The following is a 26,375-nucleotide window of genomic DNA, read 5'->3' as shown; positions in this document are numbered from 1 at the left end:
TTACATTAAACGGACTAAAATAATAATTTTTTTATTCATTTCTTTTATTGACCAATTTTATTTCGTGAAATAGACAAATAAATCCCATCAACTCCATATATAAGAAAATGTTTGCAATCAAAAAGTGTGTACAGTATTGAACTTTTAAAATTATATTTTTTCACTCCTAGTTTTTTTAAAACCAAGAGCGGTATGAGTTTGTTGGAAGATTCACCTTGAAGTTGCGAAGTAGCGTTGGCATTAAATTGCATTTTTGTTTTACCTGCCTTTTTCAGTTTGAACCCAAGTAGAGAGCAGAATATCTGATAAACTAATGAGCTGAATTATGTAATGGTAAAAAAGTTCTTTCTTTTGGATTTTAAAATATGAAAAATATCCGTAAATAATAAAAATATGTATTTTCCATTTATATTTTTACAGAATTAGCAAAGTATCATCAATATAATACTAAATATTACATTGCTTTCCCATTATTTTTGTCTTTGATTGGTTCAAATTTTAATAGACGATTTCAATGTGTGGAAATTTTGGAAAGGAATTGTCACTAAAATTAAATTACCGAGCTCCTTAATACACCTTTTTATGTTAAAAGACTACAACTGCAAAAGAAGATTATAAATCTGCAATCTGGAACTAGGAATTGAACTTGATATTCTATGCAGGTAATGTTTAACAAAATCAATTTTTAATTGAACAAAATTAAATTCCAATTATTCTGTTGACTTTCAGAAAAACTAATTTAGCTTACAGGCTGCTGATTTATTGGAAATCTAGGTGCATCTACATATTAGAAGGAACATGCTGACAAAATGTGACGTCTGTAATTCAATCAGTTTGTGAGTTAGAGCGTCTTTTGTGAAGCAACTTTTGTTATTGTGAAAAAATGGAAAAAAAAAGGAATTTCGTGTTTTGATAAAATACTGTTTTCTGAAGGGAAAAAAAAATACGGTGGAAGCAAAAACTTGGCTTGATAATGAGTTTCCGGACTCTGCCCCAGGGAAATCAACAATAATTGATTGGTATGCAAAATTCAAGCGTGGTGAAATGAGCACGGAGGAACGCAGTGGACGCCCGAAAGAGGTGGTTACCGACGAAAAGACTCAAAAGTCCTCTGGCAAAGTAATGGCCTCTGTTTTTTGGGATGCGCATGGAATAATTTTTATCGATTATCTTGAGAAGGGAAAACCCATCAACAGTGACTATTATATGGCGTTATTGGAGCGTTTGAAGGTCGAAATCGCGGAAAAATGGTCCCATATGAAGAAGAAAAAAGTGTTGTTCCACTAAGACAACGCACCGTGCCACAAGTCATTGAGAACGATGGCAAAAATTCATGAATAGGGCTCCGAATTGCATCCCCACCCACCGTATTCTCCAGATCTGGCCCCAGCGACTTTTTCTTGTTCTCAGACCTCAAAAGGATGCTGGCAGGGAAAAAATTTGGCTGCAATGAAGAGGTGATCGTCGAAACTGAGGCCTATTTTGAGGCAAAACCGAAGGAGTACTATCAAAATGGTATCAAAAAATTGGAAGGTCGTTATAATCGTTGTATCGCTCTTGAAGGGAACTATGTTGAATAATAAAAATGAATTTTGACAAAAAAATGTGTTTTTCTTTGTTAGACCGTGGACTTATCAGCCAACCTGTTATGTTAGAACAAAATACAAATGACAAGAACCAAATTTATTTGTCTATTGCATAATTCAAAAAGTAATAAAATATTAAATATGTTTTATAAGAAACACATATTTTCTTTTATTTCAAATAAAACTAAATACGATTTTGGGGGCGCAATATATAAATTTTTTGATTGAAATTTATAGCCAATTTCAATTAATTATTTAATTGAATGAATGAAGTTGATTGATTTTTGTGGCGAAATTAATTAAAATTTTAATTGATTCAATTAAAACTGTGATTGAGTTTTATGTTAAAAATCAATCACGTTTTTAATTGATTCAATCACACAATTAATTGATTCCGTGACAAAAGTCAATAAAATTTTTATTAAAAATCGTATTGGTTTTCAATCAAAATGGGTGATTGATACTATCATTTTCGTGATTGAAGACATTTCAATTAAAAAAATGATTGAATCCGCGATTTTCGTGATTGAAATCAAATTTTTTTTGTGTGTAGAGAACTGAACAGCATAATATAACTCTGTGCTGGGTACCTGGGCACTATGGGATAATAGGAAATGAGGAAGCAGATGTACTGGCTAAGGAGGGCGCTTGTGGAACGAATAATGTCCTAGCGGACGTTTTTCATCCACTATCTTATCATTACATGATAGAGGTCAAATATGATGAACTATGGCGAAGACGCTGGGTTGCGAGCAAACCAAGTTGATATGGGACGAAAAGAAACGTAGGAACTGCGAAATTTTGATGTCGATGAACAAAGAAGAATTGTGGCCATTGATTGGTATCATAGTAGGACATAACACACTTGGGAAATGGTAAGAATAGGAATTAAACATGGTAAGAATAGGAATTAAAGACGATGATATCTGTAGATGGTGCCTGGACCCGGAAGTTACGGAGGACTCATACCACTTCCTGTGCCAGTGTCTAGCTTTATCCTTTAGAAGAAACAAGATACTGCGCTCCTTTTTTTCAGGCTCTCACTGATCTGCGGGAGTGCAGCTTAAGGAACATACGTGCATTTATCAGGGCCTCTGGTTGGTTGTACTGAGCTTTCCTTTAAAGAAAACGTGCAGGTGGAAGTTGTGGGACAAAGCGGACAGCACCGGAAGGCAGAAGATGGAAAGATCACATCGAGGAATCACAATGGACCTATACTGGTTAAGTGGACATCAATTCAACACAAAATTGATGTCATCCTCTACAACCTGACCTAACATAATCGCTCGATTTTTCAATATTTCACCTAATAACATTATTTTTGACCATAGTAGTATTAATTATTACTCAAATTTAGCACAACGTAACTTTCCCATAATACTCTTATTCACTAACCAATGTTACTCAAATTTAAATTTTTGATGTATTACCCCATCGTATTTAGACTTATGGGAGCCACCGTGGTGCAATGGTTAGCATGCCGAAACCAAAAAGTTTTTCAGCGGTGGATTATCCCACCTCAGTAATGCTGGTGACATTTCTGAGGGTTTCAAAGCTTCTCTAAGTGGTTTCACTGGAATGTGGAACGCCGTTCGGACTCGGCTATAAAAAAGGAGGTCCCTTGTCATTGAGCTTAACATGGAATCGGGCAGCACTCAGTGATAAGAGAGAAGTTCACCACTGTGGTATCACAATGGACTGAATAGTCTAAGTGAGCCTGACACATCGGGCTGCCACATAACCTAACCTAACCTAGACTTATATGTAGCTCTTACATAAATATATTGCCCGATTTTCTCAAATTTCTTTACATTAGATCCTATTAAAGGTTAAAGTGGCAGCCCGATTTGGTTCAGGCTCACTTAGACTATTCAGTCCATTGTGATAATAACGGATTCAACATTAGTGGCCTACTAACCAATTTTGTTCGTGTAAAATCAAGTATAGCTCCTAGGTTAGGTTAGGTTAGATTAAGTTAAAGTGACAGCCCGATTAAGTTTCAGGCTCACTTATTCAGTCCTGTGATACCACATTAACTAAAAGTACCTGTTTAATGTCGAACGACATTAAACCAACAATTTTACAAAGAAAAATACAAAAATTCAATTTGTAAAATTATTTGCTTAATTTGTTTTGAATTTATTTCATTTGAATTATTTAACATTTCTTTTCCTATTTAAATGTACAATTTATTTCTTTTCAATTCAATTTTGTAGTAACAAAACCAAGACCCACCCTAATATACAATTCATATTTCCAATAATACATTTGACATTGAAGTCAACGACCTTTTTAATTTTGGCACATTCTTTTTGCTTTACCAACTACTCATTTGCCTACAATCATAGGGTAACGGTATGGCCCTTTTGTTGTTGCTGATTTCGTTGCATGCTTTGTGCACACTCCAACGCATAGGAGTGGGAACAAATGCATGCAACAGATCAGTAGTCGTTAACACTTTACACCGGTCGCGTCATTCTAATCAAACATTAAACAAACATAACGATCCATCGTAAAACGAAATAGACATTAACAAATGTATGTATAATAAAAGAAATTAACGTACAACAAAATAAAAAGAAAATTTGTAAACTAAACGAATTTAATATTGTGAATTAAATATTCTAAACTTAATTAATGTGAACTAAAGTTACAAGCCATAGTGAAATTAGAAATAAAATATATTAAATATAAATGAACAAAACAAAAAGGTGTTATAAATCAAAAAGGCAAAGTGGTAAAATCGGACGGACATCAGAGACATTTTTGGAGGTCAAAGTCGACCTCAAATTTATAATGAAAAATCGAAAGGTCTGTATCGACCTTAGAATTCAACCCCATCAAAACCCCATATAAATTTAGTGGGAATTTACGCCCCCACTAAACAGTACCTATTACATATGGGCACTTCTATTTTTAACCTGAACCTTCTCGATTATTTTCTTCTGTTTAACCAACCAGATTGTTATTAATGTGATTTGTAATGTTTTCGAATCTCTGAATCATGCGATCTTAATTTGTTCGTTTTTTGTTTGTAGAATTTCGATGTTCTTATTTATGGGTTCTGCGTCTATATAGTCCATATTACCAGTTATGAATTTTATTGCCGAGCCCAAATCAATTACAAGTCTTCGTTTCCTCCTGGTTTTTGGTGTGAGTTTGGCGGTCAGTTCATTTAATTTTAATTTTGTCGTTTTTAAAGCTTTTTCACCAAATTTTCGAAGTTTCGAAATGTTCAACTGTTTCTTTTATTTTCTGAATATTGTCAGTGTAGGCCTATAGATTCACGATATGTATGAGGTATTTGTAGTCAGTTATTTGGCGTTTCTTAGTTCTATTGGAACAATTCCTTGAGTTGGTGGTATGTCCATAATTGGCACTTCTGATGGTGCGAGCAGGAATCTAGAAGAAAATACTTTTCTAAATATGTTTCTTTTTTATTTTAATTTTTGAATTATGTAATTTCTGTCCGTCCGTCGTTAATAAAGTAACCATGTTGTTTCTCTTCATGATTCTTTTTGAGAACCTTGGAGACATTTTATTCTTCCCATTTTCTTTCCTAATAGTTTGATTTTCAGTTAAGTCCACAGGTTCGTCTCAGTCCTGGTTGAGTTTATTAATACGGTTATTCATGTCACGTGCTAATTTGTCTTTTATAATTCTGTGCAATTCTGATTGGAAGTCTTTCATTTTTTGTAAATAATCATGTTCCGTGTTGTAGTTTAAATTCTGTTCAAATTTGTGTGTTCTGCCATAGAATAACTCAAAAGGTGTTAGCTTAGTCGCAGAGTGTATCGAGTTATTGTAGATCATGATTACTTCAGAAAGTATCTCGTCATGATCTAATAGTAGTTGGGAAGTTTTATATCTTTGATGAATTATCCTATATGTTTCCGTTAGTGTAGAGTGTAATCGTTCAACTGGAGAACTTCCAGTGCTTTGAAGTATAATGGATAGAATTTCATTTATCTTACAAAAATCTTTTATAATAGAAGCACTAAACTCGACACCTTGGCCGCAAACGATTTTCTTTGGTACACCGTGTAGGGTTATATAAATTTTTATGCTTTTCAGAATTTATATACTGTTACGGGATTCTAGGGAGTATGCCGATGCATATTTAGAGAATTTGTCAATAAGGGTGAGGATATTTCGCTTGTTTATGAAATATATATCTATATGAACAATGTCTAAGGGTTTCGATGTCGTTTCCGGGTTTTCGAATTTTGGTTTGAGTGGTCTTCTGTTATATTTAAGGGTTTGGCATATTACCCAGCAAAAAAAGAGCTTCCAAAAAAGTAGTTTGGATCCCCAATCTGTGATCCGGAAGTAGTGCAAACTTGGATCATCTCCAATGAATTTAACATGGGCTTGTCATAGGATGGAAGTTCTCCCTTTTTGGATCCTTTGCATTGCTTTATAAGTTGTGCCTTGAAGTTAATTTGAATGAAAAAATTTAAAAAGCGAAAAAACCAATTTTTTTCAACCAATTTCACTTTTTTTCATCCATATGTTTTATTACACAATTATTTTCTTATTATCTAATTTTTACAATTTGAAAAACTTTTACGCTCCGACCAGGGGTTGAACCAGGGGTTGCTGACAAACGCCATTGAACATAAAGCGTCGAAAGGTCAATTCAAATGTTTGTGATATGATCGTAATACGAAACCAAGGAATAACATTCTAATTGCTTCTCGAGATGTTCTTTATTAGTATGAACGAAAAACTAAGAAACGCAGGTTCAAATCTCACCAGCAATTTTTTTTATCAAATATTTTTCTAAAAAAATATTTTTTATGTCATGAATTGTTTTTATTTTTTATTTTCGGCATATATTTTCGAATAAATATATTTTTTTCCATTAAAATACCTTGAAGTTCGCTGTCATTAAAAAATACACCTTCGAATTCCTTGCACAGCATCAATAAGTTTTTCTTCTCTTCGCCATTAAGATGTTCCGTTCTTATGGATTCAGTGACATTTGGATTGGCGGAGTCCGACCCAATGTTGAAGTTGTTAACTTCGACAAAGTTCTGATCGCTGTATGGAATAGTTTTAAGTGGTTGTTCTATATAAACGACCTTATCATGTTCTGAAGCATTAACTATTTCTACAAAACTAAACCATTCGTTTGCTGAGTAGATTCCTTAATCACCGTTCTGTGTATCGACTGGTACTTTCACAATAAATTTGGAACAAGTGGAACTATTATTTTTTCAGAAGTGAAGTTGGGTTTGAATTGTAGTAGAATTGTCAAAATGTCAAGTCCTATTAGACCGTCGAAGTAGTTATGCAATTTGAAGACGAAAAATTCAATTTCACCTCGTTCTTTTAATTCAACAAAAAGTGGTAATTTAATTTTCTTATTCAATGTGTGTTTGTTTAAAATAGTAGTAATCGTGATTAGTACACAATTTTCGCAATAATTTTCATTTGCAAATTCTGGGTTTATAAACGAAGAAGAGGCACCGGTATCTATTAAGCATTTTAATGGTCTGCCGAAAGGAGATTATATGTTTATGTATGGTAACGTATGTCCGTGTTTGTTAACTTCTAGGTATCCGGTTGGCTTTGGGAGGCATTCAATTGAAAATTTTCAAATTATATTGTCAATGTTTTGGTCATTTTGTTGAGAAAATGCGTAGTCCTCATGCCCATTGTGTTCATAAACGTATCCTTGTTGAATATCGTCATACTGTGCATAATTATAGAAATTACCGTTTAAGTGTGTGTAGGGTGTATGTGGTATATCAATGTTGTTCATTTCTTGTGGTTTATATGAGTTTGTAGTTCTATGTGTCTGTATGCTAGTAGGTTTCCGTAGGTGTGTAACAGAGAACTGCAACCGGTAGCTTTTTTCGTATTGCAATCTTACCCACAAAATGTCGGTGGCAGTGAGTAAAACACCAATTACCATGCAATCTTTTACATTGATACAAATGCGTGAATAAAAATACCACAAGTATATATATCGTATGCAGTGTCTTGCAATCTTAAAGCAATCGACATCGTAACAACGCTCGGTAAACAAAAAACTTGTGTGGTACTTACGTGTGATTGCACTCAACAACAACAATTACCAGCAGTTGGCATTAGCTCAAGAGAATTGAGAGAGTACCAAATAAGAGAATACCAAACTGCTGAGATATGGGTAACCAATTTTAGTGATTGCTTTCTATGGTGTTTTCGAGAGATTAACACTCATACTAACAAACACCGACAGTCGTCGGTTGCATTGGATATTAGTGGTTGAAATTTTTCTTAATTAGTGTTTTAAGATTGCATTGATTGTTTACTAAATACACTGGTCGGTTGCAGTAGATCGCAGCCGTTCTCTGGTGTGTATATCCAGAGCTAATGTCCATTGGTTCGGGTGGTGGTAAATTCTGTAGTCGATATTGTGGTAGTCCGAACTTTAGGTTGTTGTTCGATTTTTCTATTTTGTCCAGATCAGTTAGTTGACAAAAAAAATTCTGTCCGAAAGTGTTGCTTGGTGTGTTCGAAGGTGCCCTATTATTATTGTATGTCGGTCTTGGGGACCAAGTCATGCTGTTCTGATTGGGTGGTACATATGGTTGTCTAGGAGATGGTTGCATCATTTTTTTTTTGCAACTCTTACCATTGGATAAGGGGCTTGCATGGGAAAACAATTGTGTATGTTGTTTAGAGGTTTTTTGGAGTAGTAGATGTTTTGTTCTTTAATACAAAAAGAAAGATTCTGCTAATGTCTTAGGTCTTATAGCTCTAATGTTTGAACCAAGAAGTTCTCTGAGGCCTGACAAAATTGTGTTTAAGCACATTTCGGCAAATAATTCTCGTTTAGCGGCTATGACACTTTGGTTAGATTCATGTATCAATATATGTAAATAACGTATTAATGAGATCTCATTCCTTTTATCGGAGTAATGCAGAATGAGATTTGATTTCCTCCCAGATTAAGGGAGTACAATATGTGTTGAGAATTTCATAGCCTATCCTACTATTTGATTTCGGATGGCCCTGAGGATTATCTCTGCATAATTTGGTCCGTCAATGTTAGCTGAGAACCCTAGAAAATCTTCTACGTTTGTCACAAATTCATATAATAACCTCGGATTTCTGTCGAATTGTGATAAGTCTTTACTGCGTCCGGTATTCTTAATGATTCAAAGATTTGAGAAGTTTGTATAACTGTGGGTGGTTGTGTGGTTCAATTGCTTGTGTTCTGTATTTCGGTATATTCTTATATTGGTGTGAGTTGTCTCAAAAAGTCTAGTAGGTTAGGTATATTTACGCATGAATAAATGATCTTATTATATTTATTTCTAAATTACTTATATAATTATTATTAGATTTTTATACCCTAAACCACATAGTGGTCAGGGTATAATAAGTTTGATCGGCCAAAAAATGTGCCTACCAGAAATATTGATTTTAGACCCCATAAAATATATACCGATCGACTCAGAATCACCTCTTGAGTCGATCTAGCGCTTGGTGTCCGTCCGTCCGTCTGTCCATGTATTTGTTGTTCACAGGATTCCGGTCGCAATTATTAACCGATTTTGATGAAATTTGGTACAGGGAGTTTTTCGGGCACAAGGACGAACGCTATTGAATTTGGAAGAAATCGGATCAAATTTAGATATAGCTCCCATATATATGTATCGCCCGATTTCGACAAATGGGGTCACATTGCGCGTTTTTTCAAACCGATCGTCACCAAATTTGGCAAAAGGTAATCTTTTCCATCGCCCTTCAAGTCTGCAAAATTTCATCCAAATCGGTTCAGATTTAGATATAGCTCTCATATATATGTATCGCCCGATTTTCCCAAATTTGGCCACAAAACCTTTATTTATCAACCGATCTTACTCAAAGTTGGCTAAATATAATCTTCTATACCACTAACTATTTGTGAAAAAAATCATCGAAATGGGTTCAGATTTAGCTATAGCTCCCATATATATGTACCACCCGATTTTTCTAAATTTGACCATAAAACCCTTATTTATCAACCGATCTTACCCAAATTTAGCTAAATGTAGTCTTCTATAGCACTAACTATATGTGCAAAAAATCATCGAAATCGGTTCAGATTTAGATATAGCTCCCATAAATATGTATAGCCCGATTTTCCCAAATTTGACCATAGAACTCTTATTTATTAACCGATCTTACTCAAAGTTGGCTAGAACCAGTCCTCTATAGTACTAACTATATGTGCAAAATTTCATCGAAATCGGTTCAGATGTAGATGTAGCTCCCATATATGTATCGCCCGATTTTGAAGAATTTGCCCTAATAACCTTATGTTTAACCATATAGCCCTCATTTCTAAACTGATTTTACTCAAATTTTGTGGTATTAATCAACCTTTTGTGGTATTAATCAAACCCGCAAAATATTATGCAAATTGGTTCAGATTTACATATAGCTTCCATATATATGCATCGCTCGATTTTCCCAAATGTGGCCATAGTACTCTTATTTATTAACCAATGTTACTCAAATTTCAAATTTTGATGTACTAGCCGATCGTACTTATACGTACTTGTAGCTCTTACATAAGAATATTGCTCGATTTTTACAAATTTGTATTTATTACCCACACTAATTTAACGATTTTCTCTTTTTTAATAATGGGCTCAATATTAGTGGCATACTAGCTCCGTAGGCGCAATATCAACACAGCCAGTGTTGCTAGAAGTAGGGGAAATTCCCTATATGTAGGGTTTTTCTAATATTTAGCGTCTTGTAAGGACCACAATGTAGGACATTTTCACTCAACACAATTTGTAATAATTTTTACATTTTGGTGGCTCTAGAGGAGGAAATTAGAAGCCGGCAAGGCTTGCTCTTTAACAATGTGTGGTAAAATTTATTCCTGTAGAAAATTTTGTCAACATTTTATTTCTATAGAACATTTTGTCAAAATTGTATTTCTATAGACATTTTTTTCAAAATATTATTTCTATAAAAATTTTTCTCAAAATTTTATTTCTGTGGAATTTTTTCTCAAAATTTTATTTCTATAGAAAAATTTCTCACAAAAATTTGTTTATAGAAACTTTTTCCAAAATTTTATTTTTATAGAGATTTAACAAAAAAGAATACTAATTTGGGTAGAATTCTACCAACTGTGGCAACCGTGGTGGTAATACAAATTTATATTCTAGGTTGTATAACATACGTTGCATATTCATGTTTTAAGATAATAAAGTACTTAGAACCATTTTTGTTTTGTAAAATTTCTTAAATTTAACGAAAAATATAGTAGGGAAAATTGTTTGGGAATGTATGGGAAAGTAGGGAACTTTTTTTGTCCTTGTAGGGTAAACCGAACATTTTCCCTGGCAACATTGACTATGAGCTATAGTCAGATTGACACAAAGCACCCATAGACATGTACCCCTTAATTTTCTTAAATATGCAACTGCGGTTTATCTCCCAGACCTATATGTTACCCCACAAATGCTTATGATTACTAATTCTGTAATGGTGGTTTAGGGTATGATATAGTCGACCCCGCCCGACTTTCTACTTTACTTACTTGTTTTTATTAGAATTTATGTTGGTATCTACCCTATTATTAATAAAATGAGTTCCATTTCCAGTGTGTTTGTTGATGCTTTCCTTTCTTCCAGTTGATTGTGTGTTACTGCTGCTTGTTCGTTGCTTAGTTGTCAAATAGTCTTTATATTTTATTTGTTTTTGTCTTTGTTTTGTAACTATTATTCAATTTTTAGGTTTTTTTCTATTATATTCCTTAATAGATTTCTTTTTGTAGTTTTTTTTTTTGTTCAATATTTCTTTTTTGTTTTTATTTTAATTATTATGCATTTTTTTTAATCACAATGCTTTTTTTTCTATTATTAATAGATTTTTTTATGTTTTTGTTGTTCAATATTTCTTTTTGTTTTTATTTTAATTATTATGCATTTTTTTAGCAATAACAATGTTTTTTTCTATTATATTCCTTAATAGATTTCTTTGTGTTTTTTTTTATATTTCTTTTTTGTTTTTATTTTAATTATTATGCAACTTGTGTCCTTTTCTTTTCATTTATCACTTGTAACTTTTTGCAAAGGATTTTCTATATTTTTTTGTTTGTTCCTGGGGGAAGGTTCACAACGGATAAAGGATAAACATCCACCCGACTTAGTTCCGTTTGTTCTGCCATACGTTCAAAACAATTATTTCTAACTCTGATATTCACTCAAAGTGTGTTGTCTTTGATATTAACTATGTCGGTCCCGACGACCGTTTACTGCGCCAGTTATAATAAAAATACACCGGGTTTTGTGTTTTTGTTTTAAATGTTCTTTATTGACTGACTGTTCTATTTTCTTACTCAACTTTTTAATACTTCCAAGCAAATCAATATTTGCTGATATTACATTATGGTTCTTTAATAATTCTTTGGAATTATATACTACAATGACAATTTGGTTCTTTGATAATTCTTTGGAATTGAATACATCAATTATGAATGCAACTAGTTTGGTTAAATCGAATTTTGGTGATTATATATATAGTGATTATAAGTACAACTATATGTTGTTACATATAACTCACGCCATACGCTGAACTTTGTCTAAACTTGTCGGCTGCTGAAGTGCCGGCCACCAGACTATAACACCATATAGCATTATATGGTGTTATAGTCTGCCTTGTGTAGCCAATGCACAATTTTTGGTTTTAGTCCCGGCTTTTTTCCTAATGCCTTTTTGCACGAGTACAAAGCTGCAGTGGATTTTCTCGCCCATTCTTCAATATTAAGCTTAAAGTTCAGCTTCCTGTCCAAAATAACGCCAAGGTATTTTGCACACTCACCAAAGGGAATTTTAATACCTATGGGCCTAACCGTGGGAGTTTTGCGATCTTTGCAGTACATGTCTAGTTCTGTCTTTACCATTCTCTTTCGCCCACTTCTCAGTCATCCGGAGGATGACTGTGGACCGATTGTGGATGTGAATTTCCCCCTGGCGTATGCCACCACTTTTATCCTTTCATTTTCTATGGCAACCAGAAGATTGTTTATAGCAACATTCCAAAGAAGAGGTGATAGAACTCATACTTGGGGAGTGCCTCTGTTCACATATATTTGTATGTTCACTTGTCCTAGTGTGGCTAAAATACGTCTCTTCATTAGAAGTTCGTCTAACAGCCTAAGTATACCTGGATCAACGTTCAGAGTTGGCAGTCCATATAATATCCAGCTCGGATGGACGTTATTGAATAATCCAGCAAAAAAATTTGGAAGTTCTTCCGAAGGCACTAATTTAAAAGCACTTCCAAAAGATGCACTCCCAATTAGAGGTGTGCGCGTGACACGAAATTATCGTGACACGCGTAATTCACGTGTGAATCATGTGAGTCGTGAATAAAATCTGAAGCAACTCTCGTGAATGTGCGTGAATGGGACTAAAACAAAAATGTCGTGCGTGAGTAATAAAATCGGTTCGTGAATGTGCGTGAATAAAATTTTATATCGCCGACAATCAGGGGATAATTCTTCGAGTCGCTGCTTGTAACTCCGCCGGAGTAATTCCATCAGGTCCGGGGGATTTGAATGGTCCAAAGCGATTTAACGCCCATTTTATTCTAGATTCCGATAAAATTTCCTTGATAGGAAATGACCGCTGAGCCACTGTGGCACCGCCAGATCATGGTTCAACCGTCTGATTTCAAGGAAAATGTGTGTCCAATAGTACCTCCAGCGTCTCCTCAGTGGACGTTGTCCAATTGCCCTCCGATGTTTAATGAAACCTGGAGCGGAGTTAGTGGATGCTAGAACCTTCGTAGTCTGGAAGCCTCGGACGTATTCTCAATACTGCTGCAGTAAGCATTCCAAGAGTTATGCTGAGCCTTTCTCAGTTCTCGCTTGTATCCTCTCAGATTCTTCTTGTAAGCGTCCCAGTCCTCAGGGGCTCTGGTGGACTTTGCTTTGCTTCCTGCAGGTTTCCTCATATTACTTAACTCCGTAGACCACCGTGGTGGTCGATTTTTCCCCCTTGGCTTCCCTCTAGGGCATGCAGCTTTCAGTGAGATGTTGAAGGCCTTAGTAATCCTCTCCACTGCGTGTTCGATATCTTGCACAGTGCTCATATTTGTCTTCGGTATTTCCGGTATCATCATATTGAACAATTCCCTGTACCTGTTCCAATCAGCATTCCTAACATATGGCGGAAATATGGTCTTCTTGGTATGAACATCAAATTTGAAACTGATGTAGCGATGATCTGAGAAGCTATGTTCACTTAAAACTTGACACTCAGATATAATTTCATTCAGTTCTTGCAAGGCCATGGTGACATCCAAATCTTCTTGCCTGTTTTTAGTGATAAAGGTTGGGACATCTCCCTTATTGAAAACTACCAAATTAGTACGCAAAATAAACTCTAGGAGTTACTCTTGTATTAGTGTCACCACTTCCCCATATACTATGATGTGAATTTGCATCGCATCCCATAATGAGTTTTGTCTTTGTTTTCAATCACTCTTCAACTAAGGTGTTAACTGCACACGGAGGCATCTCCCTATCATGTCCCATGTAGACCGAAAATAACCAATATTTGCATTTGGCTATTTCTAAACTGGCAATGATAGTGTCGCATTGCACATTGAAGGAAGCAGAAACAAGTTAAGCTCGTTTTTAGCAATTATACAGGCGATTTACGTCATTACCAGTATTAATGCAATAGTTTGAACCCCGGAGTACTTAATTAATATATTTGGTTTCTATAAACATATGGTTCTTGAATAAGAACTATATCTATGTCCATTTTTATCAGGAGAACTTTTAAGGCAGCACAAGCAGCAGTACAATGGTGAAGATTTATCTGGAGGATCCGTAGGACCATCGAGATTTTCAACAACCATCACATCAGCCGTTTCAATCAAGTCATCTAGAATGTCCTCTTCACAGATCTCGGTGACTCTCGCAATAACCATAGGTTCAACTTTGGTGAGATTTGAGGCAGTAGAAACCTCCTCTCGAATACGGTGTCTATCCATGTCTGCATCTTTGGTATCTCCCTCGACTTCGCATGAAGATCTGCTTATTTCTGATTCAGACAGAAATATCATTTGGATATAATGGAAGCCATAACAAACACAGCCCTGGGACTTTGTTAGATGTGGCAGACTGAGTGTTCAATATAAACACTGCATTCCGTCTTAGTCCATCCACTTTCTCCAAACGGCCAACCTTCTAATAAGCTGTTGGAAGATCTGGATTGCATTGTTTCAGTTTATTTAAAATAGATTTAGGGTCAGGAAGGTTTTGAAGATATCCACGCATGTGCTCTAGGTCTAGCCGGTATGTCTTTCTTCTCGACTAACTCTAGAGCAGCTCCTTCTCAAACTTCACCAAATAGTATCAACGCAGCTTTAAAACATTCTATAGACCTTTGGTTCTCAAATGCCACTAGCTTAAATCGTCCTTGATACCAACCAGTTTCTTGGTGTCGAGATCTGGGCCGGGAAACTTTTCCAGGACCTGTGTGTAGACGCCATACAAAGCATTCTCAATTTCCCTCCACTTGTGCTTTAGAACAATACCGTCCGCTGTCCCCTGTTAACGATCGCCATCACAATACTGTTTTTTGCCACTGAGGCAAACGATCTTTGGTCCCTTTTGGAAGATGGCAGTTCATCCGCCGATCGTTCCCTCTTTCCAGCTTCAAGAATTTTTTACGCCCATTTAAAGGAATAGCTTTGCTTAGTCGACAATGTGCTTGGGTCGACTGATCCTAATTTCTTTAGGATAAACAAGGCATTCCTGCGTTGCTTAAATCTCTCCTTTGAGGGATTACCTCATTTTGATGTCGTCTACAGGTCGAGTAATTGGGCCCAAATTTATAACTTCAGTCGGTACCCGTCCACTGAAGTTAGCAACCCAGTGAATGACTTTGAATTTCGCTGCATGGGGGCTTAATTTCCCACCACACTTTAAATTCGTAATAAGTACTTATTGCGATGAGGTAATCCGCTATTAAAAACACGTCCGTTCAGATCGACGATTGAATGAGGAGTCTCCTAATATCAAGGTTATGTGTTCGGATTGATATAAAGCTACATTACACCTCCTTAAATAAGAAAATAGGGTTTTCCCAAAACCTCAACCTTCGATGACCCCCTCAAATGCTTATGTTTATTAATTCAGTATGGGTGATTTAGGGTATGATATAGTCGGCCCCGCCTGACTTTCTACTTTACGTACTTGTTTTTTTATTATTTAAGCAAATACATATTTATGCTTAGTTTATACTACAAAAAGTGACTAACCGAAAGTTTATTTATTAACATCTGTCGTCCTCAAAATGAATTAAAAAACTCGGTCGTATTGAATGATCTAATTTGATTATTATTCTCTACAAAAGTTAACGATCACTTATTTGAAATTTTACAATTAGTTTTTTAGATCCTTACATTTTGTTGGACATCTTACATCTAGGACGAGACAAACCAAACTAATACTCTATAAACAATATAGTATATAAACAATATATAATAAATAAAACAATTTATATATAGAGCGAAAACTTCAATTGTAAATACATTTTAAATGTCACCACTTACATAAAACAATTTAATGATAAAAAGAAATAAATGGGAGTAAAAGAAGGATACGAAACAGCTGATTAGCGATGACTCTGATCTACATTGTCAACACCCCCACCCCCGTGAATGGACCCCGTGTGGTTCACTTCACCACACTCCTGAACATCAAAAACCTTTGGAGGTACTAACATCGGCTGATCTTGCGACGCCATCCTTCTCTATACTTATTAATACTAAAGTACCATCTGACAACGGTTTAGCAGGGAGGCACCAGTTTGTTCTTCGGGTAAGCTTCGGAAGGTACTCCGTAATCCAACGATTCCATAGACAATTCTTTAGGTTTTGTAAAATACGCCATTGTACGAACAATATCGGGAATCAAACGGAGCTGGTGTTTGCGTCGAGTTTGGGCCACCTATCAAAAAATGATTTGGTGTTAGGGGTTTGGGTTCATCTGGAGGACCGGTATAAACCTTCATTTTACGATGTTTTCACATTACACTAAAAGGCTGTATGTTTCTGGGCGAGGTGTTTTCTCTTTTAACGTGGCATACAGTGCCCTTTTTATCGTTTGAACGAGACGCTCCCAAGACCCACCAGCGCTCGGATCAGAAGGGGTATTATATTTCCACCGGATTCCCAATGGTCTCAATCCACGATCAATTTTTTTGAAATCCAAAAAATTTTGTTCATTACCCAGCTTCTTGTTGATTCCCACAAAATTTGTGCCGTTGTCATTTCTGATCTGGATGGAGACTCCACGGCGGTTCATTAAATTTCTAATACAGAGCAGACACCCATTACTAGACAAATCGGTGGAAAGTTCGATATGAACCGCTCGAGTCGTCAAGTACGTAAATAGCGCTACCCAGCGTTTCTCTTGACTGAGGGGAACGGCTACTAGCTCGGCACCGAAGTAGTCCACTCCCGTGTACGAAAACGGTCGAACGTAAGCTTTCAATCTATCTCATTTTATTAACAAACGCGTTAACGGATCGCTTTTAGGTAATAAATATGGTCGTTTAGTTACAAACGAAACAAAAGGTGCGTTGTCAATTCTTCCACTACATCGTAGATTTTTAAATTCGTTTATATAAGGATTTAGAGCTTTTATCGTGCTAGTTGAGCACATAGCCATCTTCTGTGAGAGGCGAAAATATTCATTAATATATGCAGTTAGTTGTACCTACCAGTTCGTCGTTTTCCTCTTCATCCACAGAAAGTTCTCCCCTCAGTAATGGGAAATTTTTTGCTATAGAACTCAAATTGTTAAAATACCTCAAAACCCATGCTGCGCATCTTTTTAGTCGCCTATATTGTGAAAATCGTGTTACATCAAAGATTGATATGTTGGTACATTGTGTTGATAAAACAATACGCAGTTCCTCTTCACTGCACGATTCTTTTGGACAACTTTTGCTGGAAGACCAAAAATCCATTGAGCGACGCAAGAACTCGCATCCATTTTTCCAGCTACCATTAGGATTATACATTAAACATAGTCGAGTGCCATCATCGGCCGTGTTCATTTCACCTGGTACCCAACGCCATTGCTTTTCATCAGATGTCTCTAAAATTTCTGCAATACGATTCGCCACATACTGCTTATAACGACATTGGTCTGACGTCAACCATTTAATGACCGTAATGGAATCTGTACAAAACCATATTTGATGTGGGCATATGCTGTGGTTTTTTATGATGGCATCTTTTAACCTCACAGCCTTTATATCCGCCTGCAGCTCGAGCCTAGGAAAGGTCATAAACTTGTACGGCGCGCAATTGCTTTTTCCAGCCACAAAAGATACCCCGAATTTGCCATTCACGTCCAACCTCCTGTACGCCTCACAAAATATGTGCAGAATAATGGGGTGAATATACATATTAGGAAAATAACATCTGGGAATGGAAAAATCCCTTACCATTTGTAAACCGCACAACCAAGAATTGCAACTATCGCAAAAGCCTCTGTGATTTTTTTATCCCACTCCAAACCACACTTCCACAGCCTCTGCATAAAAATTCCGCCGATTGTTAAATCAGATATGAACCCGAAGGGATTATATACGGACATTATAAGACTTAGTGCTACGTTTCAAAGGTGTCCTTTCATTTTCTAATATATCACACGTAACCCGTTTGAATTGAAGATCGAATATGAATTTGTCAGTTGCCGGCGACCACGGCATGCCCAATATTTTCTGTTTTTTCAGCTGATATGTTCACGTTTGTGATTGTAGGGTTGCCAAACTGTTTGTTAATTTCGTCAGAAATATAAATTATTTTGTGCACAGTAAATCCCGCGTTGTGATGAATTTTAAGAACATCATGCACACCTTCATTGCTTCGTCCTCGGAACCAAAGCAATCAACAAAATCGTCGACATAGTGGCGCTGAATTATGGCTTCCACTGCTCGCGGCATTTCATTTGGAAATTTCTCTGCGTTGAAATTTTTAATGTATTGGGCTATTGTTGCCGAACATGTCGCTCCAAATATTGCTCGTGTCATCACGTATTGCTTAATGGGATCATTACAGCTTTCGCGATACAAAAAACGCTGAAAATTTTGATCTTCTTTACGAATCGATATCTGCAAAAACATTTCTCTTACGTCCCCACAAAGAGCTATGGGTTGTTCCCTAAATTTAAAGAACACACTCATTAATGATTAGTGAGACATCCTTGGAAGCAGCGTCAAAAACTAAGGGCAGACTTTCTTTGCTGGGATTAAATACCGCAAAATGTGGTATTTAATCCCATCGTTTCATCACTTTTCCATAAAAGGCCACATTCATATCTTCCGTCACGATATTTTATGGTCGATTTGAGAATATTAAGAGCCTCAAAAAAACACGTTTTACTACATCCTCATTCTCCTCACCATTCGGTCCATATATTACCCATCCAAGTCTTGTTCTTACCGCTATGGGACCTTCTCGGTCCGGATATCTAGGTACATCCACTGGTACCGTAAACAAGCATAAGTTAATCTTAATATCATTTTCGGCTTCGCTTATAATAACCCACAAGTGGCAAATTAGCTAGATGATGATTCAATTATATTCTTTATGGAAAACAATTGCGATGACAACATCACCAAATAGATTTTTGACATCTCATATTTCTCTCTCCCATCTTCAATGCCACTTATTTGCATTTTAACAGTATCTGTTCTTTGATTGCTGCTATATCCTTTCAGCCATTGCAGTTTCAAATTTTCCCTTTTCCCTCCAGACCAATTTGCTTACCGATATCCCACCCGAGCATTGTGGCATCATCTCCATCATCTATGAATGCATAGGTGGTTATACATTGTTTGGGACCATAAATTTTAACTGGAATTATTTGGAATAAGATTTCTCTTTTTTGGGTACCTGCATGCAAATTTACCACTTTCATTTTCAGCCGGAATGGCAACACTTATGGAGTGTAATACCTTATTATGATATTTATCACAACCATTAACGGCGCATCTTTGTTTTTAAAATATTACCTTTTAAACATGAACAAGTATATATGGCCTTAAGTTCGGACAGGCCGAAGCTTATGTACCCTCCACCATGGATTGCGTATAAACTCCTTCTAAACACTGCCATCCAGAATCGAATTACTTGGGTTGCGGTAACGCCTGCAAGGTATCTTAAAACCTCCTAACACAGTCTTCTAAATTGTAAGTAAGTCCATACGTGGTATATATTGAATTAAAAAAGACCGGTATATATTGAATTAAAAAATTTTCTATAGAAATAAAATTTTGGTATATTATTTCTGGCTCGAGTGGCAACCATGATTATGAACCCATATGGGCCAATTTTTGTGTGATTGGAGATCGGCTATATATAACAATAGACCGATATGGACCAATTTTGGTATGGTTGTTAGCGGCCATATACGAACACCACGTTCCAAATTTGAACCGGATCGGATGAATTTTGCTCCTCTAAGAGGCTCCGGAGGTCAAATCTGGAGAACGGTCTATATGGGGGCTATATATAATTATGGACCGATATGGACCAATTCTGGCACGGTTGTTAGAGACCATATACTGACACCATGTTCCAAATTTCAACCGGATCAGATGAAATTTGCTTTTATTAGGGGTTCCGCAAACCAAATCTGGGGATCGGTTTATATGGGGGCTATATATAATTATGAACCAATTTTTGCATGGTTGTTAGAGACCATATACCAACATCATGTACCAAATTTCAGCTGGATCGGATGAAATGTGCTTCTCTTAGGGGCTCCGCAAGCCAAATTTGAGGGTCCGTTTATATGGGGGCTATACGTAAAAGTGGACCGATATGGGTCATTTGCAATACCATCCGACCTACATCAATAACAACTACTTGCGTAAAATTTCAAGGCGATAGCTTGTTTCGCTCGGAAGTTAGCGTGATTTCAACAGACGGACGGACGGATGGACATGCTTAGATCGACCCCACGATCCAGAATAGATATACTTATGGGGCCTTAGAGCAATATTTCGATGTGTTACAAACGGAATGACAAAGTTAATATACCCCCCATACACATAAGCGGAGTTCGCGAACTTTTTTCCATCTCTCATCTACTGTAACGTTTTTAAATGCTGGACAGTCGGTAAGTTGTTGGCATGTATCTGAGCAAACCATGCACTTTCTTACAAAGGTTGTTGTTAATGCATATTTACCCTTCGACTTTTCATAGATTGTGACGACGCCGGCAGGCCGTCTGAAACTATGTTGCCAATTTGTCGTATTCCATCAAGTCATTCAGAAAAATGTTTCAAATTGGGAGGCTCCTTCAGGGTGATGCATTTTTCAGCCTGAGCAACGTGGGATTATTCAAGTGATGTATGCCACCAGCTGTTTCCAAAAACCGAACCATATTTGTAGCGAATCGCACCAATAAATCCAAATTTCCTTCTGGGACATACGGAAGCAAATTAATTTTGTTCAGTTGACTTCTTATTAGCTGCTCAGGACGCCCGAATGTCTCACCTAAAATTTTTAATATTACTGACAACAACGCTTATACAGTTTCCTTTGCGCTGCCATAAAGAGCCTCGCGAATGCGAATTATGTTCTGCAAAGGGCTGTAGTCGAACTCGGCAGTGGTTTCCTGAAATTCTTCTTTAAAGGCCGGCAATCCACTAAATTTAGGAAGTGGGTATATTTTTTTTTGCTTTAGCGAAAGTGGAACTCTGGCTGTGGGAAGAACTATTAGTAAGGTACTCACCATTATTCTGGTTCACATCCGACATAACCTCATTAGTTGCAACCGTGTCATTAGTAGTGGCATTCACTGGTTCATTGAGTTCTACTCGTTGTGACACCAATCTTAATTCCTGCTTCAAAGCTTGAATGTTGGCTAGATTTTCTTCTTTCTGAGCTAGGGTTAACTTTACCTTGGAACTCAATTTTTACAAATTGTTTTGATGGCACACCTTTGTCAGATCGTTTGCTTGTCCTTGGTGACTGTGACATGTATTTGTGCAGGCAACAAATGAATTAGCTTTGCACAAATCAACTAACCTCAATCTTCAAAACTTGCTCGATTGACAATTAAGTTGCAATCTAATGACCCCACGAACAATGAAGACAGTACCTGACGATTTTTTATGGTTAAATCGCCAATTAATCCAAAATAGAATAAATATGTCGTCCTCAAAATGAATTAAAAAACTTGGTCGTATTGAATGATCTGATTTGAGTAATTTATTCTCTACAAAAATTAATGACCACTTATTTGAAATATTACAAGTATTTTTTTTAGATCCTTACATTTTGTTGAACATCTTACATCTAGGACGACAGAAACCAATCTAATACCAACATTTACAAAACAATTTCTGTTTTTACTACAGCGCCATCTTTGATGCAACTCCAGAACGCCCGAACCGATTTCCATGGTTTTGCATTCGTTGGAAAGGCCTCGGGCTCTGTGAGGTATATAGATATAGAAAACTTTCAACGGAAAAGCGGGAAAATCTTGTTTTACATACAGCGCACATAAAAAAACTATAACTTGAATTCATCGCAGTTGCTTGCACATGAATTTTCATTCAATTTTTTTCAAATGAATTGTCTTACAATCAAATATATTTTTATATAGCGAAAGATTTAAGAAGTTGCAAAAGTGATGTGACAATTATTCATGTAAAAACTGGCATTGTGAAATTGTGAAAAAATATTAAAAAATAACTCATTAGTTTCCTAACATTTCAATTGAAAATCATCAAATCAATTACGTGTTTTGTGCAAATTTTTAGTATACAAAAGTGATGTGACAAATTTTCATGTGACAAACCGGCATTGTGTACACTGTGAAATTGTGAAAAAATATTTAAAAAAATAACTTAATCGTTTACTCACATTTCAATTGGAAATAATCAAATCAATTACGTGCATTGTGCAAATTTTTAGTGACTTTAAACAGCAGACATTTGCCTTTAAGGTAGGAAGTTGAACTATGTAAATTATGGGGATCGTGAATTAGAAGTTAACTTCACCACTCTGTCCATAGATCAAAAAGCCTTTAGGACGACGTGCGAACATCGGCCGCCGCATAAGACATGCAAGTCAGCAACAAGTGTATTCACAGAATTGAAGGGAAGAAAGACAAAATATAATAAGAGAAAATGTCCGATTGAGACAACTCGTGAGCACACGAAGATCATTGGCATCATACAATCGTTTGGCATTCCAATATGATCACATTGCGAACTACAGTGATGATGAAAATTTAGATATAGGACCAATGACGACTATATGCCGATATTGCAATGCGTTAAAGTTCAAAAGAGAAACGGCTGGATTGTTCTGCGCAAGTGGAAAAGTCAAACTGGAACCATTACTTACACCACCACAGCCACTGAAATCATTGTTCGATGGAAGTGATCCCGATTCCAGCAATTTTCTTCAACACATCCTTGAATGCAATAACTGCTTTCGCATGACTTCTTTTGGAGCTAATATAATTCGAGAAGGCGTCTTCATGCCGACTTGCAAGGTAAAAGATACAACACACATAACCAATCACTCACACCAACACAATGAATTACAACACATAACAACTACGTATACATCACTCGATCAGAAGTTATACCGTATTTCTTCAATAAATGATTGTTTGCAAATACACATACAAGGACAAATATTAGAACCGCATCAATTTCTGCAAATTTATTTCATTTCGTCGTTGGTGGATCAGCTAAATGTGCGATGCGATATAAGGAAATACAACAGTTAAAGAGACGAATTATTGAACAATTGCAAGCATTTTTTCACGCTAATAATGCTGTCGTTAATATGTTTAAAACAGCATTGAAACGAATTCCATCGGATACGCACAAATTTGTCATAAGAGCGGATTGTACCCCAACAGGTGAACATGTGCGAAGATTCAATGCACTCACAGTTAATGATGTTGCTGCAATTATTGTTGGTGATCCAACTAAATCGCGAGACATTGTCGTTCAGCGAAGAAGCAATATCATGCATCGTGTAAACGAGACACATCGTTTGTATGATGCGTTACAATATCAAATCATTTATTGGCAAGGGCAAGACGGATACGACATCAAGTTGAATATGGTCGATCCTATTACAGGTACAAACTAATTATTACTATTATTTGTTTTCTTTAACAATTCATTTAATTTTGCATTGCAGGGGTATCAACGAATAAAAATCTAAGCGCAATGAATTACTATGCGTATCGTATGATGCTTCGTACACATGAGGAGAATGTCATTCTTAAATGCCGTCGGCTATACCAGCAATTCGCTGTCGATATGTATGTCACAGTCGAGACCGAACGTTTAGGGTTCATCCGATCTGGTGGAATGACAGAAGCGTGGACTCATATACCGCATGCTCATATACTAATTTGGTTGCTGAACAAATTACAAACAAATTATGATGCGTTACAATATCAAATCATTTATTGGCAAGGGCAAGACGGATACGACATCAAGTTGAATATGGTCGATCCTATTACAGGTACAAACTAATTATTGCTATTATTTGTTCATTTAATTTTGCATTTTCAGGGGTATCAACGAATAAAAATCTAAGCGCAATGAATTACTATGCGTATCGTATGATGCTTCGTACACATGAGGAGAATGTCATTATTAAATGCCGTCGTTTAGGGTTCATCCGATCTGGTGGAATGGCAGAAGCGTGGACTCATATACCGCATGCTCATATACTAATTTGGTTGCTGAACAAATTACATTCAAATGAAGTGGATGACATCATATCCGCTGAAATTCCTGATCCAGTCACTGATCCCCATCTACACGACATGTGACAACACAGATGGTGCAAGGACCGTGCGTTGCATTAAATCCATTATCGCCTTGCATGGCTGATGGAAAGTGCGCAAAACGATATCCGCGACCGTTAGTTCCTGAAACAGTCACAGGTAACGATGGATATCCAGTTTATCGTCGGAGTTCAAAAGAAGATAATGGTCGAACTATCAAAGTTAAAGTCAAAAATCAAGATATTGTGATCGGAAATTAATTTATTGTACCATATTGCCCGCTTCTATCACGAATTCTCGAAACACATACAAAAGTTGAGAGTTGTCATTCGGAAATCAATCAAATATTTGTGCAAGTATGTCATAAAAGGGAGGGACATGGCTGTGTTTGGTATTGCGTCGGAAAATGGGAAAATGAAGCATTGTGGCGATTATTTTCATTTCAAATTCATGAAATATATCCCACAGTTGTACACTTAGCAGTGCATTTGGAAAATGGCCAAAGAGTTTACTTCATTGAGGCTAATGCGGCACAACGAGCTGAGAGACCACTATCGACAACATTGACTAGCTTCTTTGCAATGTGTGAAGCAGATCTGAAGGATCTTCGGCGAAGTAACAACATCTTTGGCGGTTTGATAACACTGTTGGCAGGCGATTTCAGGCAGACGTTGCCAGTAATTCCCCGTGGAACCCCTGCAGATGAATTGAATGCTTGCCTGAAGGCATCACCTTTATGGAATGACCTAAACACATTATCGCTAACCACTAATATGAGAGTTCAACTTCAAAATGATCAAAGTGCTGCACAATTTTCCAAACAATTGTTAGCTGTTGGAAATGGAAAAGCCCCAGTTGATGCGATAACCGGTTTAATAATGCCTACCAACGACTTTTGCCAATTTGTAGAATCTCATTCGTCGATTATTGAAATAGAGAGAGAGAGAGAGAGAAAGCAAAAAATAAAAAGCTCCCAGAAAATCATAACAAATTGAAGTTTTTCGAACATTTAAGAATAATAATTGCAAAAATTTTTAAAAAATTAGCAATTTCGCATCGCAATTAATTAAAGTTTTTGTGCAAAATAAATATTATATATTATATTTTGTAATAAGTTTTTCCACCAGCCGAAATGGCTGAGTGCAATACATGTAAAGGCAGTAGGAGACGCAGGAGGTACTATTGGACACACATTTTCCCGGAAATCAGACGGTTGAACCATGCACTGGCGGTGCCACAGTGGCCCAGCGGTCGTTTCCTATCGAGGAAATTGTATCAGAATCTATAATAAAATGGGCGTTAAATAGCTTTGGATCATTCAAATCCCCCGGACCTGATGGAATTACTCCGGCGGAGTTACACGCGGTGGCTGACAGAATTATTCCCTGGTTATCGGCGATACATATAGGATGTATCAACTTAGCATATATTCCACGACAGTGGAGAGAATCAAAAGTCGTTTTCATACCTAAAGCGGGAAAAGCCTCTCACTCGAATGCGAAGGATTTCCGACCAATCAACTTATCATCATTCCTCCTTAAGACTCTGGAGAGGATGATAGATATTTATCTTAGAACTAGCGTCGATTCAAGTTTGCTCTCGAAACGACAACATGCATACTCGAAGGGCAGGTCTACTGAGACCGCATTACATGAACTAGTCAGCTTTATTGAAAGCTCACTATCTGTCAAAGAATACACAATCGAGGCGTTTCTAGACATCGAAGGGGCGTTCAGTAACGTCCATCCGAGCTCGATATTAAATGGACTGACAACTCTGAATGTTGATCCAGGTATACTTAGGCTGTTAGACGAACTTCTAAGGAAGAGACGCATTTCAGCCACACTAGGACAAGCAAACATACAAAGGTATGTGAACAGAGGCACTCCTCAAGGAGGAGTTCTATCACCTCTTCTTTGGAATGTTGCTATAAACAACCTTCTGGTTTCCCTAGAAAAAGAAAGGATACAAGTGGTGGCATACGC

General features: G+C 36.5%; 1 protein-coding gene and 1 pseudogene across 1 annotated transcript in view; one reads left to right on the top strand and one right to left on the bottom strand.

Moving 5' to 3' along the window:
* Positions 1–3,687: 3,687 nt before the first annotated feature.
* The window catches only part of LOC142221562 (poly [ADP-ribose] polymerase-like), a 130,144-nt gene continuing 107,456 nt past the window's right edge, over positions 3,688–26,375 (bottom strand). The window contains exon 5 of the mRNA XM_075291308.1: positions 3,688–4,988. Coding sequence (XP_075147423.1) covers positions 4,901–4,988 — 88 coding nt within the window. The 3' untranslated portion in view covers positions 3,688–4,900. The remainder of the gene's footprint in view (positions 4,989–26,375) is intronic.
* Positions 24,444–25,385, top strand: LOC142219856 (uncharacterized; annotated as a pseudogene).

This window comes from Haematobia irritans, chromosome 1, assembly GCF_050003625.1.
Source record: "Haematobia irritans isolate KBUSLIRL chromosome 1, ASM5000362v1, whole genome shotgun sequence".
Taxonomy (NCBI): Eukaryota; Metazoa; Arthropoda; class Insecta; order Diptera; family Muscidae; genus Haematobia; species Haematobia irritans.
This window is presented reverse-complemented; position numbering and strand designations above follow the sequence as displayed.